Below are 19,483 nucleotides of genomic sequence, written 5' to 3' on the forward strand. Positions count from 1 at the left end.
GTGTCCCCCCTCTCCGCGTCGACCACGCCGAGAACACGCCTGATTTACACTGAGCAGAAAGCATCATCTTCCTTCACCTGAAACATGGGATTTTCCTTTCTCTTTTCTTGTCCTCTTTCTTCATCTTACTTCTCTGTAGGAGAAAAGGCAATAATTGAGATAAAAGAAATTCAGAGCTCAGACTCTGAAGGAAGGTAAGTCTTCCTGAAGGAAGCCCAAAATGGCCTGGCCTACCTTCTGGGGGTTACAGTTTAGGGAAAGAATGACGACGGGGAGGCACTGCAGTCAGGCAGCACACTGGTGACCTCCTTAACGCACTGACTGGCTGCCCCGGACCAAAGCAGGAGCTGGGGCGCACCCTTAACAAATCAGAAGTTAGAGGACACAGCGCAGTGCAGCACACAGCAGGCATTTAACAAATGTCTCTGGAGTGAATGAGGATGACAGGAGCATCTTATGATTAGGGCTTTGGGCTTATACTTTTAGAGCTTTTTATTATGCAAACAGAACAAAAAGTAAATGCCAGTAAGAACACTGCTGGCTCAACGTAATGGACTTCATCTGAATGTGCTGACATAAAAATCTTTGATCTCATGTAGACTTCAAGCTGTCTTGAAACGGAAAATAAAATCTTGGGTTGTTACTTTAAACTCCTACGGCAGCCATTAGCTGAAACACAAAATAGGGGGCCATCTGCAGAAAGGCCTACTCCAGCATCACATGACTGAATCTCTGGTAGCTGCTCTTCTGTGTAACAGCTCTGGGGCCATCCCTCTGACGGGATGGTGGAAGGAGCATTCACAGAGAGCATAACCCAGTGTAGAAATTGGCTCATATACCCTTGAAGGTATGCGATTACAATTTTAACTTTTTTTTAAAACAATTTTAACACATTCCAGATATTAAAAATTTCTTGTAACTTTCATTAGGTTCATTCATTCAGACCGACACTAAGAACTTCTGTAAGATCTTTTATATTACACAATACAGTAAAAACTGTAGTAAATGTTCAGATAGTTAAATGAGCACCAAACACTATAAAGTGTAACCAGCATGGTTCTATTAAAAACTCTCTTCAACTATGGCATTCAAGGACAGCAATACAATATATATATTTTTTTTTTACAAAGCAACTAATATAAAAATCTGCAAATGCCATAAATTCATTTATAGGCTCTTATTTTCATATAGGCATGTCACTAGATTCTTTCAATTCTTTCTTTCAATTCTTTCCCGAGGTATTTTTTTGTGGTTTGCTTTTATTGTACTGCTGGGTGCATTATCTTTGATCATCCTTTCCTAAAGTGATTTTTAAAGACCCGCAAAAAATTTTATTGCATAGGACACTATTCATGACACAGAGGTTGGGTACTGCAAATATGTGGCACTGGAACAAGTCTTACAAATATTGCATTTTAAGAATTTGTTACATACTTTTTTTTTTTTTTTTTTTTTTTTTTTTTACAGCTTGTCTCTTTTAAAAAAATCGAAGTTATAGCTAAGAGTTAACTACAGTGAAGCATTTTAGGAATGTCAGAGGTTAGAGAATACGGTGAATGATACAAAGGAAAAAAGCCATAATTCTTGCTGGCTATAATATTGTATTGCCTTCAAAAGCAACTGTACATGTTGTAATCAGTTCATAGTTAAATATTTCTACTAATCTGTTTTAGGAGAGCAAATGTCTTTCAAAGTTTCGAGTTCCTCTATGAGCTTCTTGTTCTGAACTTCCAGCACTGCAACTCGACTCTCCAGACATTTTACATATTCTTTCTTTCGACGTCGACATTCTTTAGCAGCTTCCCTGAAAAAAAGTAGAAGCAAGAGGGCAAACAAAACATTTTTTTGCGTGCTATTGACAAGCAGACTGAAGTAAGCTTGGTAAATTTGATCATGGCTGCATTCCAAATCTTGGAACAGCATACCCAATTCAATGTCAAACACTAAGCCACACTGGATTCTCAAGGGTCACAAGTGTCCCTTCCACAAGTCCACATGGCAATTAGTAGAATTGCTGCATCTCCTGCCTTGATTAGAGTTCACAGTAAACAAGGTCCAAGTCAAAGACAGTTACTCTGCTTTATGGCAATAAAGATCTTTGAGGGCTTTGAGTTCCTCAATGAGAGTCTTGTTTTGGTTTTCAAGCACAGCCACACGATTTTCAAGACATTTGACATATTCTTTCTTCTTCCTGCGACACTCCCGGGCAGCTTCCCTGGAACCAATACAAGGCAAATGACTATAGGAACACCCTCTCAGCACAGCCCAGACTGGCTCAAATGAACTTCTGCCCCCCAAACTCAACAGCCAATCAATGCCAGGGAAGGTTTGTACAAAGCCACACAACAAACGTAAGCAAGCACATGCCTTTTGTAAAATTAGTTTAGAACAACAGGAAAGACTTGAGAGCATGATCAATGTGTCCATCCTTCATTGTAAATGGGTGTTTTCTTAGGGCACACATTCCATGGTAACAGTGACCAGAATGGTTTTTAGTCACCTAAAACAATAGGACCACATCCCCAAGTGGAATTTCTACAAAAACATTTACAGATCCTTCCAATTCTCTTACTTATCTTTGTCCACAAAGGCCACATATTCCATCACAATGAGTTAACTTTATTTGGTCAAAAATGTTAGAAAAATCAATCCTCAGAAACTTGAAATGTCCATATTGGAGATTTTGTTTCTTCAAGACTGAATCTCAGTAAAACAAATAAGCTCAACTACAACTGCAAGGAGCAGCTTATTGGCTAGAAAACAACCTGGATAAAGACAACAGTCAGCAAGTCACACACATTTTCAAAAACCAAAATGAAATGGACTCTGATTCTGAATATTAAGGAAAGGAAGAAGGGAGGGTACAGAACACAACACCCGATATTATTTGGATAATTTAAACCCATGAAGTGAGAACACCACAATTAAAACTTTGGCAAGGAAGCTACTACATAACTCAACAGTATATTTCAAGACTTTTCCAATCACGTGCATTTACTACCCAATATATGGATCTTTAAAGCACTGTAGATGTGCCCAGAGGAAGGAACAGAGTGGCTGAAGCAACAAACACAAATACACAGATGAGATGAGTCAGTCATTTCACGCATAACCCCACCAAAAAATGATAAATACAGCCAACGTTTTTCTCTTTCTCCTTTTTTTTTTCAGGATGGGAAGGGGAGCAACTACATCATTTAACTCCTCTATAGAATATACCCTCTGATAACAGTGTTCTTTTGGAGGAGTCAGTTGAAAGTAACTGCCTTTGGGGTATGCTTCATATCAAAAAAGCCTACATTGAAAGAGATAAACATATATTAACAAGAGTCATGTTGGACGTCTAAATGCCAGTAACTATAATGCCAGCTTGCACTGCTGCAATTCTGAACCAAGAGTGATGTGCACAACAGACTTGGCCAATTCTGTTTTATTTTTAGGATAGTTGACTAACAACGGGTTATCTGTTTTTTTTCTCCATGGGACCAAGTGTCAGCAGAAAAAAGACCTTGAAATCCCAGTGAACTGCAGGAAAAGATCAACCCCTACTTCCTAGCCAAGAACAATGCACTCGCCCTGTGAACTCACAAAGTTCTCAGACTTCTCAACTAGTTAACAAAAAATTTAAAAGATGTAAAAAGTGAACCGAATCTGATAAATACAGGTTGATTTAATCTAAATTACGCATAGGGAAATGTTGAGAATAAATCCAAGCACGCTCATAAATTTGTCAATCTTCTACAAAGGAACTAAAATACATTTAGTTATTAGCTAAAATACCTAGGTTTTCATGATTGAATACCAAGGTTTTCAAGATTGAATCTTACTAAATTCTAGATCTGGAAGAAAGATAATATTTTACAAAACAAGTTACTATCAAATGAAATTTTACATATCTGATAGCAGTGCTGTGGGATATTTATCTTTTTATTTTCTATACCAAGGTGTACTATTTATTGTAAATATCATAACTCACATCCCATGTGGGAATGGGCACATGTTACCAAAGTTCCAAGCCAAAACTTTAAATGATCACACCAGTAGATGGTACATTCCTAAGTACTTCCCAGCTATGGAAAACACCTGTTTCTTCTATTAATAGTTAGCTCAGTTTTCAGGCCTTGCATGTGTCTGGATATATCCTCAGCATGGAGAGGAAACACACGATAGAGAGGAAATGTTGACAAGGCTATAAAGAAATATAAACTGTTGCTGGACTGGGAGAAATATCTATCAGATCTAACATAAATGCCAGCCAGAGAATAAAAAGGGAATGTATGAGAGGTCTTTTGTGTTAATAAGTATAACCTATATACTTTCCATGAAATTCAATCTGAAGCTAACTCTGGGGTCTATTTGAGTGACTCTGATGTAGCACAGCGGGCAGGCTCTGGAAGAAAGACAACCTGATTGTACATCCAGGTTCTGTCCAGTGTGGGCTGCATGATCTTAACCAACTTATTATTTAACCTCTTGGAACTTCAGTCCCTCATCTGGAAAGTAAGGATAATATCCAGACCTCATCTCATGCGAATGTAATGGGAGAGTTAAAGAAACAGTAGAAACAAAGCACTTAAAACCTGCATATGGTACTTGCTCAACTGAGCCACTTATTAGCTATTTATCATCTGCTCTTCCCTCATCTTGCTCTGAAATTGAGGTCGGGAAAGGTAAAATCCCTCAGAATCCCTTGCAACTAGGGATTCTATTAGCTATTTCTAGCCAAGGAAATGCGGGTGAAAAGATGCTTCGAGGGTCTTCCAGGAGAAGTTTCCAGAAGGGCTAGACTCAGCTGGGCTCAGTTTTGGCTCTGGCCCTCCTCCTTTCTTTCCGCCTAGAGATGTGGCAGCCATGTGGTAATCCTTAGAACAAATGTCACATGTTGAAGGTGACAGAGCAGGGAGGAGAGCCATTCAGCCCCTTCAGAATTTTTCTTTTTTTTTTTTTAATTTAATATTTTATTTATTTATTTGAATGAGAGAGAGAATACAAGCTGGAGGAGGGCAGAGGGTGAAGCAGACTCTCCACTGAGCAGGCAGCCCAACATGTGACTTGATCCCAGGACCCTGAGATTATGACTGAGCTGGAGGCAGTCGTCCAACCAACTGAGCCACTGAGGCACCAACCCCTTCAGGATTTCTGAGTAAAATGCTGACAATGAAAAAGATGAACCCAGCATGACTTAGTTAATGGAGAACTACCACCGATAGAGATGCGTATATCTCAATGATCCTATTTCTGGTCATCTGTTGCATTTTCCAGGGCACAAAACTCTATCTAGTGATCTGTGATAACTACAATGCTTGGGAACTGAAGCCAACTTAAGGAGTCCTATAATAATATATCAAACTGTGACAATTGAAGGACTATTAGTAAAGTGAATATAGCTGCTTCTGGTTCACATTCAATTACAAAGGACAATTATGATGTCAGCACTTATCTCTGAATTGTAGTAGCTCAGAGGCCACAATTTCTAGATTAAGTAGCCTGCTAATGCTAAACAAACCACCATCATGTGGTCCTGGTCAGAGATGAGTACATGATCTCATCTGAAATGTTTTGTTTTCGGGGATCCCTGGGTGGCTCAGCGGTTTAGTGCTTGCCTTTGGCCCAGGGCACCATCCTGGGTTCCCAGGATGGAGTCCCACGTCGGGCTCCCGGCATGGAGCCTGCTCCTCCTTGTGTCTCTGCCTCTCTCTCTATCATGAATAAATAAATAAAATCTTAAAAAAAAAAGAAATGTTTTGTTTTCTTACAACGAGGGCATGATTTAACATTTAAAAATAAGGTGACCAGACAATTGGGAAAATTCTTAGGCTATTCTACTCATTTTGAAAATCAGATTAATTTGCACCATTTTCCATCATAAAAACTAAACCAAAAAATAGTATTACATATCAAACTAAATAATTTTGGAAAATGCCATTTTTATTACATATTCCTGTTTAAAAAATAAAAGAACAGAAACATGGCACAAGAATAAGTTAGAAAATGACAGAGTATGAACTGAAAGTACATATGCTGTAGTATTAGGTATCTCTAAGTTATGGGGCTCTAAGTAATTTTATTTCTTTCTGTTGCTTTGTATTTGCACTTGACTAAAATTTATCAGAATTAATATGTATGTATTTCAGTATAATAGAGAAAAAGTCACAATATAGATAAAAACAAACTACATACAACAGGCTTAGAAAATTCTTACTTATTTAAACTTGAGTAAACTCTACCCCATTGAATCCATAATCCTAAGATCAAGAGTTGCATGCTTTACTGACTAAGCCAGCCAGGTGCCCCTACAAGACTTAGAAATTCTTAACTCACAGTTAAATTTATTTTGCTTATAAAGAAACTAAAAAATTAAATTTATCACTTACTTCACAAAGTAAATACCAAGTAAAAAATAAATCTTTATTTGTAATAAAGCTCTTCCATAATCATTAAAAAAATTAATATCTTTTAGACATTACCCTTACAATACATAGGGAAGCGCCTCCTCTGATGAAATGGTTTCAGGGATAGGGAGTCTAATGACAAGACAATCTAATTACCATTACAAGCAGAGCACAAAACCCAAAATGCCAGAGAACATGTAACTTGGGAGAAATGGCTTGGGAAAAGCGATTTTTTAAAAAAGCCCCACAGCAATAAGTTGTATCCAATAAGTGGTTACTGGTTTCCAGTGAAACATCCTACCTGTTTTTCATTAGCCTCAGCTCTCGTTTGCGTGTTGCTTCTTCTGCTAGTTGCTGGGGACTGTGCAAACTTCCTGGCGAGGCAGCCATCACTACTCCCTGTGGCAATGCAGTAGTAGGAGCTCGGATCTGGTAAGTTGGCATGTCACCAGTGGCGGCTGCAATGAAACAAAATGCGACAAGTTTATATAAACAATTCACAACTTGATCTTTTATATAAAATTGATGTGGAAATAACACACTTCTTTTTACATGTCATAAGAAGTGACCTTGCTGATGTGTAAGGTGATTATTCTGAGCATTTAAGTTTTAGGTATCTAAGATCTTCAGCATTTTGAACAATAATATTCAGCATGCTCTATTACTGTTAAGGTAGAAAAATGCCCCAATGCATTTTAGAAAGGTTTTTATCAAAGGCTAAATTAGGGAGGCTTTTCAACGGCTCTCTGGGGGAAAAAAGCCCCGATCTGTTTGTGAATTCACATGATGTAAATACTTTCACCATGGCCAATTTCAAGCTACCAGTGTGACCTCACAGAATATGGAGATGGGGAGACATACATGGTAAGTAGTACACCATACAGATAAAAGAGAGGTAAATAACCTCAAGAGCATAGATAAAATTATGAGAAGTGATGAGTTTTGAGTATTTATTGGTTTTAACATAATTTGTTAAATATATGTGTATTTCTTTATATATACTTAATTTTTAATAATGGCTCTTTTTAACAATCAGCTCACAAAAACCCTAAAAATTTAATAATCACTCTAGCATGTCAGTGGGAGCTGGCTCTAACACACTACTGCAAAAATTTTAATTAAGCAGAACATTTCCAGGATGCCCGGGTGGCTCAGAGATTGAGCGCCTGCCTTTGACCCAGGACATGATCCTGGAGTCCCGGGATCAAGTTCCACATCAGGCTCCCTGAATGGAGCCTGATTCTCCCTCTGCCTGTGTCTCTGCCTCTCTCTCTGTATCTCTCATGAATAAATAAATATAATCTTAAAAAAAAAGCAGAACATTTCCATTCTCTGAATATTCCAGATGAAGAGATTTTCCTGTACCCTATTATCATGCCTGAGACAGTTGCTGGATGTCGTTAAATACAAGTCCTTCTACCAGAAGATGACTGAGGTATTGGAAGGGAAATACTACCTCGCTGTATTTTCAGTTTAAAAACCAAAACAAAATAAAAAAACAAAGCAAGCAAAGCTCTACTTAAGTCTAGTTTATCTGGGGGATGATAATTTCTGCCTCTTGTAGGTTTCTTGAGATAATAATACGTTCTAAGTATTCAATTAAAAAACTTTTCTAATTAAAGTATATTCATAGTTAAACGACAGACTTAATATTTACTTAGTATTTAGACTGAATACTAAAAGTCCCCCAAGTTTCATAATTTATACTCAACATTTGCCTTTCTACTGCAATAAACATAGCTTCCTAGAAAAGACAGACGGATTTAAGTGATGAAATATGCTTCTACCATCACTGTTTCAACTTTGAGAATGTATGGTCCAGAGTTAATCTGACACCCCGAGATACTACAAAATTCATGCTATCTCAAAGTTATATGCAAGAAATAGGTTTTACAAAAGTTATCAAATCCAGGGTGCCAGGGTGGCTCAGTGTTCAAGCATCTGCCTTTGGCCCAGGGCGTGATCACAGAGTCCTGGGATCAAGTCCCACATCAGGCTCCCTTCATGGAGCCTGCTTCTCCCTCTGCCTGTGTCTCTGCCTCTCTCTGTGTGTCTTTCATGAATTTAAAAAAAAAAATTTTTTTTTAAGTTATCAAATCCTACAAAAATTGGTCTGAACCAATGCCAATCAAAATATAAAACACATCACTTCCATATTTCATTAAAATGCATTATAACCATTAAGAGCTGAAATTTTACCCAAAGGGGACACAAAGACTTTTTTTCACTTAAATAATATATTACAACTGAAAATAGCCAACCAGTTTAAAAGGTTAATAAAAAACTGATCTATGTGCTCCTTTTTGGGTAAATGCCAGGGTTTTTTCCCCCTTAGAGCTTAAGAATTAGGTGAAAAAAATGTTTTAAATTTTTAAAATATGGCTTTGGGGGAAGAGCACCTGAAAGTCTTCATAAGATTAACAAAAATACCACTTATAAAGTTGCACTGCTCCTTCCTTCTAAATATATATGATTTTTAAAACAATGGTGATTAATAGTAACTGTGATAAATATAATGATCACCAGCAAAATCTCTATCAATAATGAACTTGGGAAAAACCCTAAATTTGTTTTTGTGACCATTTAAAATACTGTATACATAGTTATTTCATTATATGTCATAGGAAATCTTATGGCTTTGAAATATTTAAGAAGAAAACTTTTAAAAGTTTTAAACTGTTAACCCACTAAAGATTTTTTATATTTTAATCGTATTGTCAGAGGAGATAGAATGGAGCACAGAATAACATAGTTCTCTCCTCTTCTCTCTTTACCCACATCCAGGGAAGAAGGTTACGGGATCATAAAGGTTGAAACAATGGGACAGCTGGAGGCAACACAGGCTTTCTAAAACTGGAACAATAGCCAGTGATGAATGAGAAGTTTATAAGAAGTTTATGTGTCACTGTGTGGACATTTGCAGGCAGCATGGATGCATACCTTGGTCTAGGGTTGTTCTTTTGTAAATGCTGGTCACAGAAAAGTGCAATAAAACTAATAGAGGGGTTCATTATACTCCCTCCTTTTGTGCACATCGGCTATGTTCTGTACTATAGTTAGAGCTGAATGCTCAGATGACATGTAGAAGTTAGTTTAAGAGTATCCACTCTTTTTTTAAAAAGGAGAAAAGGGGGGCAGGCAAACTTACAGATGAAAACTAAAGTTCATTCATTGGACTTACAACCAGAAATGGTTCTAAACTTTTGCCTGTTTCCAAAAGGTTTCAGCTGAAACCACCCTCACAGGACCAAATTTGGCAACATGAAGAATAAAAGCAATTCAGAACATGTATTCTTAAAACATTCTGAGCAATAGCTCAGGAAAAAGATATCATTTTAAAAGGCTATTGTGGAAGGGGCTGAAATATTTGGATATGTATTAGTTCTGGGGTGTTAGCTAATACATTGGGTTTTATTGTAATATTTCAGACATACTATTTATCTCCTTCAACAAAAATTGGATTGCAGGTCATTAGTTCAAGACAGAAATATGAATTAGTATTAATTAGTAGGAACTAACATACATCTCTGTAATCTCCTAAGGAATCTGTGTGAATGTACACCTTTAGTGGTCACAGAGTAAATGTCAATGGATAAATTTCATATATTCAAGTATGATCTTATTAGTAAATACACTAAAAAGATACGGGCAAAGAGAATCTCTTGTTTTGAGAAAATCCAAGCATCAGAAAGTTTTGTTGTTGAAAGAAGTGATAAAAAAGTTTTTATCTTAGTTAGCTTCAGTTTCAAATATTGTGAATTCAGTGGCAATTTAAAGGAGACTTGATACCTAGGATCATAGTTCAAAGAACCACCTTATAGTCTTTGATGACATATTCTTATCCTGTACACCTATAAAGGCCAGTTCCTGTTCCATCTAACTACTAAATGTGTGTCCACATTATTTATTCTAGAATTTCACTGTATATGTTATTTCTAAAAATAAATGAGCCTCCAGTGGGGCTGCAATTTTGTGACTGAAGAAAGATAATAAGAAAAAGATACGTAGATATTAATTTTGTTCTAAGGCACCAAAAACTTTAAAGACAAGTCAAGGGTGTCTTTTTTTAGCTTGGTACCCCTATAACCTAGCACAGTATTTGGCATAAGATGAGTGCTCGGTGGGTTTACAGGTACACCATGAAGAAAATTTTGAACTTCCCAGGATTTTGCCCAAGCCCACCGTCATTTGAATGTTTAAAATAAGCAGAATTATTATTATTATAAGACAATTATTAGCTATTATTATAGCTAAGTCTTTAAATCTTTAACACCAAGACATGGGAAGCCCTTACAAGATGCTATGTATTTATTCAAACTGGTGTTATTTACTAATCTTCCCTTAGATACTAGTCATCTCGCCTGGCATTTGAGAAGCAGGTGAGTTCTAGTTATAGTGTATTTCCCATCATCTACCTCCTGACATGAAAAATTTTTTTAGGTTTAGCATCAAATATTTCATGGAAAAAGAAAATTCCTAGAACTCTCAATTCTGGTCATTAAACTTCATACCTCTCTTCACAAGTTTTAAACACAGTACAGTAGAAAAAGCATGGGATTTGGAGTCTGGATTCTAGTCCAGCTCTGCCACTTACCAGCCATGTGACTTGGGGCAAGTTCAGTTTCCTCATCTGTAAAATGGGGATACATTATCTCATTTAATACTCACAATAAACCCTGTAATGTATGTCAAAGTGTCTAGCACAGTGCCTGGCACATGGTAGGCATTCAGCAAATGTTAGTTCCCTTCCTCTTCCCTTCCTTAAGTTCTGAAAGACAATGTTCCAAATTATGCTTATACTGTATATTAGTTAAAAGGCACATAACATCCACAAATATATATTCCCCTGGACTTTCCCTTCTAACAAACATGGGTAATAGAATGATTGAAATGTATGGCTTCTTATTGCTTATTTTGTTAAAAAATATGCCTATAAAAACTTTTAAAATTTATAGTATATTATATTCCATTAGAGAATAAATTATTAAAAGATAATATAAAATGTCCTGAATTTTCAGGGTTTATAATAATTTAGGATAGAATCCCAAAGGTGGAGAATCACCAGCAACCAAACGATACAGTCTCATCAGACTGGTAATGAGAGAACTCACTGAAAAGCCTCACAAATCAAAGAGGTTTGTTTCTTCCTAATGAAAAAAGAAATAAGAAACTCAGCCAAATGCCTATCTTAGTAGCTTTCGAAGTGGAACAACTTATCCACATCCCAAATAGTGGGTGTTTTGTTGTTTATTTATCTACTAATTGAGATCTCTATAGTACTGAGCATGTAACCAAATAAAAACATTTTTATAAATGGAGCTCCTACCTTCAGATGTCATTTCACTAGGTGTCCCTTACCACGAATATACCTAAGTACAAGCAACAGAGCTAACTTTGAAGTTGTACTGGTAAGCAGGGGTTTCTTTTCCCTAGCTCCAAGAAGCTACTGACATCATTACTTTTCTTTTTTTGGTTCTCTCCCACCCTTCCACCGCTACTGGGGCACCTTATGCCCAAAATCAGCTTTGTGCTTGCTTGGTGTCTCACACTGTCAAAACCTTTCCCTTTTCCACGCTCTACTTTTTCCAGGAAAATGAAACCCTACATAAGCATGACTATAAAGCACCGAACATTTCTGAATTTGTTACAATAACACACAGACCACAAAAAACGAAGTCATTACATATTTTTAAGTTACATCTAAGGGAACTTCCTGAGTTGTTTAAGTGAAAATCTTAAGAGTCAAAAGAAAGTCGGCATAAAAGATGAGAAATTATAAATATTGAAATTCAAAGTTCTAGATAATAGCAAATATATACTCTTGTTCCATGAAAGTAATAATAAACACTCCAGGAAAAAATCCATTTTGACTACTTGAAATGATGCTAACTTTATTTTCTATGTTTTCTAAGTAGCATGTAGTATGCTGTGGTAACTCATCTAACGTTAGCATGAATTTACCAGGTGAATTTTGAGGAGCAATGTGATATGGTGTGTGAACAAGAATCAGACAAGGTCTTTTCTTGAAGTCTGAAGATCCAAACTGGTTCACCACTCATTAGCTTTGTAAGCTTGGAAGAGTTATTTACCACTCTGACCCACGCTGTTATATGAAAGACGAATATAATATTATTTGCTTTAAGTGCATCAGAAAAAATAGTTGGAAAGTGCTTCTCCCCTTGGGTATTTAAATACAGTTTCCTCAGAAAGGCCCACCTGGAACTTTAACCTATATCACCTGCTTCATGTACACCTCTCACCATTTGATCCTTTTTTGATACCACTGACCGCATTTGTATTTGTATTTATATTGTAACCCTGTGATTTTTTTTATTCTAAAGCTTACATAAATACAAAGTATCATAATTATTTTATTGGGCAATATATTCAAAGACAAATAGAACCAAAAAATATTTCACTGAAATTTTTTCAAAAATAGTGGGAACATAGCACAACGGAAATTTCAGTAAACCTTCCATACAGATTTGGAGTTTTATTAAAACTTAAGGTAAATGACTTTCACTTCCAACATGATTATACTTTGCTTTTCTAGCAATGTTAAGAAGCTGTTACACCTGATCCAAACTTTTATTTTATGTGAAAATTCTCCAACAATAATCTTTTCAAGTGCCCTCTTTTCACAAGGTGAAATGTATCCTTACTCTCATGTATCAAATATTAACTAAGATACTATTTTCCAAATTTGAATAAGTTGTAATGTTTAATAGTTCAGATATCCAGGCTGAATACAACATATTAGAGTTTTTTAGACTCAGAGACTAAAAGATATGGAGTGAGGCCCTTAATCAGCTTATGAATAAAGTCCAAAATTATTTCTAACAAAAATTTAAAATATACTCCAAAGTCTCATAATACAATTCTATAAACTATAGATATTCACTTTTTACATTTTATTCCATGATCCTATAAATAAATACTCCTAAAAACTTTTCTCACACCAATCATTATTAGGAGCCTGATTTTGGTCTAGACAAGTTTTTCAAACTCTAAGTTTGACCATTTGACTTAGTGGGTCATAAAATCAATTTCATGAGTAATAGAAAAAATAGAAAAGTACATTACATCTTTACTATATGTAAAGATAAGCACTTAAAAAACAAACAAACAAACAAAACATCACGGGGCTTGAACTCATGACCCTGAGATCAAGACCTGAGCTGAGATCAAGAGTCAGATGCTTAACTGACTGAGCCACCCAGGCACCTCAAGATAAACATTATTTTTAAAACTTGTTTTTTTGGGATCCCTGGGTGGCGCAGCGGTTTGGCGCCTGCCTTTGGCCCAGGGCGCGATCCTGGAGACCCGGGATCGAATCCCGCGTCGGGCTCCCGGTGCATGGAGCCTGCTTCTCCCTCTGCCTGTGTCTCTGCCTCTCTCTCTCTCTCTCTGTGACTATCATAAATAAATAAAAATTAAAAAAAATAAAAATAAAACTTGTTTTTTGTACACACACACACACACACACACACAGAGTCTACTGCATCATTATGTAAAATGCGGGCCATGATCAAATGTGTAAACCAAAGATTTAGATCTAGAACAGTCTACTTGGTTCACCAATCCACACAGGCAGCCCAGAAATGAGAACCCAAAGGTGGGTCCCTAAAGCTGCTCTACTATTCCTTAAAAAAAAAAAAGTCCCCCCTTTTTTTTCTCTTTGGGTTCCTCAAAAAAAATGTGTTTTTCATTTTTAAACAGCATTTCAAAACAGAATTGGCTCTGTGAAAACTGATTCGATTTCTAAAAATAATGATTTCCAAAGCACAATAAGATTGTGTGAAAAGTTTGAGATTTTTTAGTTTTAGTATTTGTAAAATTTTAATTTGGAAGAAACTCATGTATTAGCATTATGGGTAAAACTGTAAAAAAAAAACTCTTCAAGGATGGCATAGGTTTGTTCTGTACACATGAATGTATAAAAATGTTCATTTACAAGCAATGGTTAAAAATATACACAAAGTTTTACCTTAAGCTTTCATCTTTAAATATATCGTGTATTTTCAAATCTTTTATCTTTTGTTATAATTTTCTCTTATGATTAGATGCGAGATTTGGAATTAAAGAGTGGGTAAATAAAGATACAAGTCAATAATTTTTAGCAAAGAAATACATGCACCAAATACCTTTTGCTTCTAGAATTATATGACGTGCAGTATTTGAGATTAAGTTCATCCGTATCTTACAATAAACTTGTCATTGAAGAGTTTTTGCAATCTATAGTTTCTCTAAAATTTCGCTGAAACTGCTTTGAGATAATTCCCAAAAAGCTTTAATCCTCGGTTTTAGTTGCTCAAATCGGTGGAATGTTCCCACGTAGGAAAACGGTTTAGCCCAAGTAGCTGAGAAGCCAGACCGTGGTGAAGCTGTTCACAGTCTGCGACTCCAGAACCGGTCAGAAGTCAGACACCACAGAAAAGCCGGGCAACCATCTACGGGCCATTAGCACCTAAGTCAGAATCGTCACCTGATGAAGAAAACCAGAGCCCTGGAGGCTCACTGAGGACAGAGGTAACGAGCCTGGGACGCGGAGGCGTGGGGGGGTGGAGGTGGGGTGGGTGACAGCGCTAAGGCCAGCACTTCCCCGGCCGGGCGCCCGAGGGCACCCCGAGGGCACCCCGAGGGCACCCCGAGGGCACCCCGAGCGCGACCAGGGTGCGCACCGCAGAGCCCAGGGGTCCCGGGGCGGGGGCGGGGGCGGGGCGAGCCGGGGGCGAGCCGGGGCCGGGGGCGGGGGCGGGGGCGGGGGCCGGGGCCGGGCGCTGCGCCCCACCTGCCCACCTGCGCGCCTGCCCACCTGCGCGCCTGCCCGCCTGCGCACCTGCGCGCCTGCCCACCTGCGCGCCTGCCCACCTGCCCGCGGAGCCGGGGCCGCGGAGCCCGCAGCCCACCCGGGCGTCACCGGCGTCCCGGAGCGCGGAGCCCGCCGTGCTTACCTGCGGAGGAGCGCGCCGGGAAGGCTTCCGACCACAGCCGCGCCCCGGCGCCCGCCCGCGGACCACTACGGGTCAGCGCCCTGGGCAGGGCGGCGGGGAACTGACTAAATCGCGGCATGACTCGGAGCTGACGTCAATGCACAGCTCGCCCGGAGTTTGGCTTTTCCACTTCCCCGCCGAACGCGGTTCCAGGAAACGAGGTGACGTCAGCCCTTTGAACCGGGTTAGCCGAGCCAGACCGCGTCGAACGCGGGAGGAGAGAGCAGGAGGCCCGCAAGCGCCGCCCCGGCCGGGCTGGCCTCCCCGTCGCCGAGCGAGCGCCGCTTGCGCACACGGTGCAGTCGGAAGCTTGATTTTTTACGAGTCGAACAGGGGGTTATGTTTGACCTGTAGCCGCTTGGGACTTGCAACAAGTTGCAGATGCAGTAAGAGCTTAGTTTAGTAAAGCAGATTGAGAGAGGCGGGACAAGCAACAAGCAACAGGCCACCGAGCAAAAAAGCACCTACACTAAGACGCCCTCCTGGAGTGTGCTGAGGACGGACAGACACATACTAAAAGAAACCTCTTACTCCTCGGCTACTAGAAAATTAATACTTTTTGAGACACTCCGAGGTCCCTAAATGTTTCTAAACTAAAAAATAAAATTTTCAGAATTAATGTAAATCTCTCTTTAAAATTCTTACCTGTTTCATCTCCAGTTACAGCCATGATGGGTTTCTGCATACAGAACTGTCCTGGCTTTCCTATCACAGGTTGACATACAGTGTTCCAAACTAGCCAGCATGTGCAGGATAAGTAGGAGTAACTGACATCACAATGACATCACTAGCCTATCAAGGCCATCAATTTGCTTTGTCACAGAGGAGCTCAATGAAACCAAAGCCCTATAAAAACCCTTCCTGTAATAAACCACATTAATGTTCTTGTTTCTCATTTTACCTAGAATCTGCTGAGATGGGCTCTGGCATACATGTCTTCTTAGCATTAAGTTCTAAAATTGTTTTTTATGGAGCAACTGATTTCTTTATTATTATTTTGTCCAAGGTTTCTAGAAAAACAAAGGGGGCATAAACTATTTTTTATAACTCATCAGAGGAAAAAAAATACATGGGGATTAAAACAACAAAAAAAAACCTGACAGTTAGCCCAGAAAAACATTGTGAAATACACAGAAATGTATTTCTTAGACACTTCTAAATTCATCAAGAAAGAAACACCCAGCCACCTTTGTTCACTTAACACAGTTTTATTTGCTGAACTATTTGCTGCAGCACCGTAAAATCCAGCTGTTCCCAAGGTGACATAGAATTTGCTAATTTCACTTGGAAGAAATAAAAACTGACATTTAAAAAATTCGCTGTGCCAAATGTAGCAAGAACATAGCATTCTTCCATAAATATTAGTTTGAACCATAGGAATTTGCTATTTGACCTCTTTGGCCCACAAAAACAGCAATTTCATGAGTCTCAGTCTAATGCATTATTTTACTAAATTAAAATCCTTTGAAAAGAATTTGGGGATTTTTCAAAAAATTCATAAATAAGTCACATTTACTACTCGTAAATTTTTTAAATGTCAAATGTTATCTGGGTCACTTAATGATGGTTGAGTGCATGAAGAGCTAGATCAGTATAGGAAATTTAACAGTGGCAAGGTTAGATTAAAAAAAAAATGAGCTCACGTTCAACAGGATAACAGACCATAGTCTGGGAAAAGAAATGATTTGCTTATCTAGTGCACAATATTAAGTGACAGGGCACGGAAGCCTTTCATCTTGACCAGTGGGCTGATAAAGCCCATTTTCGTCACCCTAACCCTATATGGATAACGTCGATGTGCTTCTCCAGAGCACATGAAGACAATGGGCCAAGTAAGAATGTCTGGAGATGAACCAAACACATCAATCCCCAACAGAGGCTCCGTGACAGACTCCTCTTCCAGCCACACCCAAGGGTTTGGGTCCAGGAGTACTAGTCCATTTTATTACCAATTTCAGAAAGTTCAAATTGGTTTTAAATCGGCACTTAGGTGTTCAAGAAATATTAGTGTGAAAAAAGGGTAGAGAAAGGAAAGGAAAGAGGGAAGTTGGTTATTTGTTCGACTACTGCTATTAGTAAAGTTTTAATATATTCCAAAGACCAGATAAACTCAGTCAACCAGCACACAGAACTAATGACATTTTCATAGAAGAAGAACATTTCACTTTCATTTAAGAAATGGCTTTGTTAAACATTTGTCATATGCCAGGGACTGTGCTAGATACTAAGGATCCCCATCCAAACAGAAGTTATTGCCTATGCATGTTACACATGCGCTCAGGAGATACATACAGTAGGCTATCCAAACCAGATCTGCAGGATCAGAGAAGGCTTCTTAGAGGAAGTACTATGTAAGAGGAAGCATGAATATTAATAATGACTGGCATAACTGTTCCTGTCAAGCAAATAGCTAAGTGTGAGGCCCTAGAAAGGAAGAGACGGCATGGCATATCACAGGAAATGAAGAAATCCAGCACAGAGCTGCATCACAAAAGAGAGAGAAGTTGAGAGGGAGAAGTCTAGTAAAGGAGGCAAGGCCTAGATTAAGCAGAGATTTGGGCCATGTTAAAGATTTTGGACTTTGTGTAACAAGTAACAGGAATTCACTGAATAATTCAACAGGAGGCTGACATGATTAGATTTTAATTTTAGAAATACCACTCTGAACTGCAGAATTGAGAGTATACTGGAAAAAAGAAAACGTTGGAGGCAGAGACATTTGTTTTTAAGAAATATTAGTAGCTCCCAGAATCACTGGGAGGGATGAAGAAAGGGAGCCTGAACTTTCAGGTACAATTCTCAAAAAACTGGACCAAGAAGGGATCTACCACCTCTGGCATGATTAGGAAGATCAGGAAACTTCTCCACAACTACCAGCTTCAGGGCAGAGGAGATGGGAGCTGGAAGAAGGATTGGGAGAGCAGGAGTGGAGAGGAATGGAAGGATGAGTGGTTTATCTGAGTGGAGGAAGGGATGACACACAAGTTTCTAGCCTGAAGCAACAGGTTGGGCAGGACTCCATTACTGAAATAGGGTAAAAAGGAGAAGTGAGGTGGGCATGAGGGACACCTGGGTGGCTCAGTGGTTGAGAACCTGCCCCTGGCTCGGGGCGTGATCTGTGGTCTCAGGATCGAGTCCCACATCAGGCTCCCTGCCTGGAGCCTGCTTCTCCCTCTGCCTTTGCCTTTCTTTCTCTGTGTCTTTCATGAATAAATAAATATAATCTTTAAAAAGAAAAAAAAAGAGCCATGAGCATGGGACCTGTAAGTAGCCAGCTGGAGTCAGGGGCATGGTGACAGTGTACTGATGCCATGGGCAGGAATGAGGTCATCCGGGAGAAAGTGCTCAGTCAGATGGAAGAGGGCCCAGGACCCAATATTAACGAACACCAGCTAACACTGAAGACATGAGCAGAGAGGATTAGACCAATCAAGGAGACTGGAAGAGATATAGGAGAGAGAAGAAAAATCCAATGAGAATAGAGTATCACTATGGGAAGTGAAGGAAGCAGAGGTTCACAGTGTTAAACACTGCTGAGGGATCAATCGAGATAAGGACAGAGAACTTGCAAAGAATTGCTGTGACCTTTGAATGAAATGAAATGACAGGATGGAAGGTGATAGAAAGTGAGTAACAGAGAATTGGGACCCCTACTATCATTATTTTAAGGAGAAGAGAAAAAAGGAAAGGAAAAGATTAAAAAAAAAACACAAGGAATCAAGATTGGAAGGGAAGAAACAAACACCTAACCTGTGGTTGATATAAACATTCATGTACCATCACAGATAGATTCACAAAGAGTGGGCACATGATTAGAAATAATTTCAGTTTGGCAAGATTCATAAATAAAAAACTTTTTGAAAAGTCGGTAATATTTCTTCACAGCAGCGACTAGAAAATGTATCATTGATAATAGCAACAAAAACCATCAGGCATTTAGGAACTAACTTAACAATATAAAAGACTTCCAGGGAGAAAAAATTTTAAACTGTTAAAAAAAGTTAAAATAAGATCTAAAAAATTAGACACTTTATGCTTTGGAACAGGTCAATTTAACATTATGAAAACGTCAGATCTTCCTCTGCCTGGTACATTCTT

At 38.6% G+C, this 19,483-nt stretch overlaps 1 protein-coding gene across 24 annotated transcripts in view; it reads right to left on the bottom strand.

Moving 5' to 3' along the window:
• Window positions 1-454: 454 nt before the first annotated feature.
• The window catches only part of CREM (cAMP responsive element modulator), a 71,476-nt gene continuing 52,447 nt past the window's right edge, over window positions 455-19,483 (bottom strand). For 8 of the 24 annotated variants that reach the window (XM_072749178.1, XM_072749187.1, XM_072749181.1 and 5 more), the window contains 3 exons: window positions 10,987-11,022; window positions 6,694-6,850; window positions 959-2,215 (listed from right to left, as the gene is read on the bottom strand). In XM_072749178.1, the coding sequence (XP_072605279.1) occupies window positions 2,071-2,215; window positions 6,694-6,850; window positions 10,987-11,022 (338 nt within the window). In that variant the 3' untranslated portion in view covers window positions 959-2,070. Of the gene's footprint in view, window positions 2,216-6,693; window positions 6,851-10,986; window positions 11,023-11,060; window positions 11,148-14,536; window positions 14,699-15,346; window positions 15,577-16,030; window positions 16,123-19,483 lie in introns of those variants that run through there. The other 16 variants (XM_072749188.1, XM_072749182.1, XM_072749179.1 and 13 more) reach the window with 12 other exon arrangements.

The sequence above is a fragment of the Vulpes vulpes genome, chromosome 2 (genome assembly GCF_048418805.1).
Source record: "Vulpes vulpes isolate BD-2025 chromosome 2, VulVul3, whole genome shotgun sequence".
NCBI lineage: Eukaryota > Metazoa > Chordata > Mammalia > Carnivora > Canidae > Vulpes > Vulpes vulpes.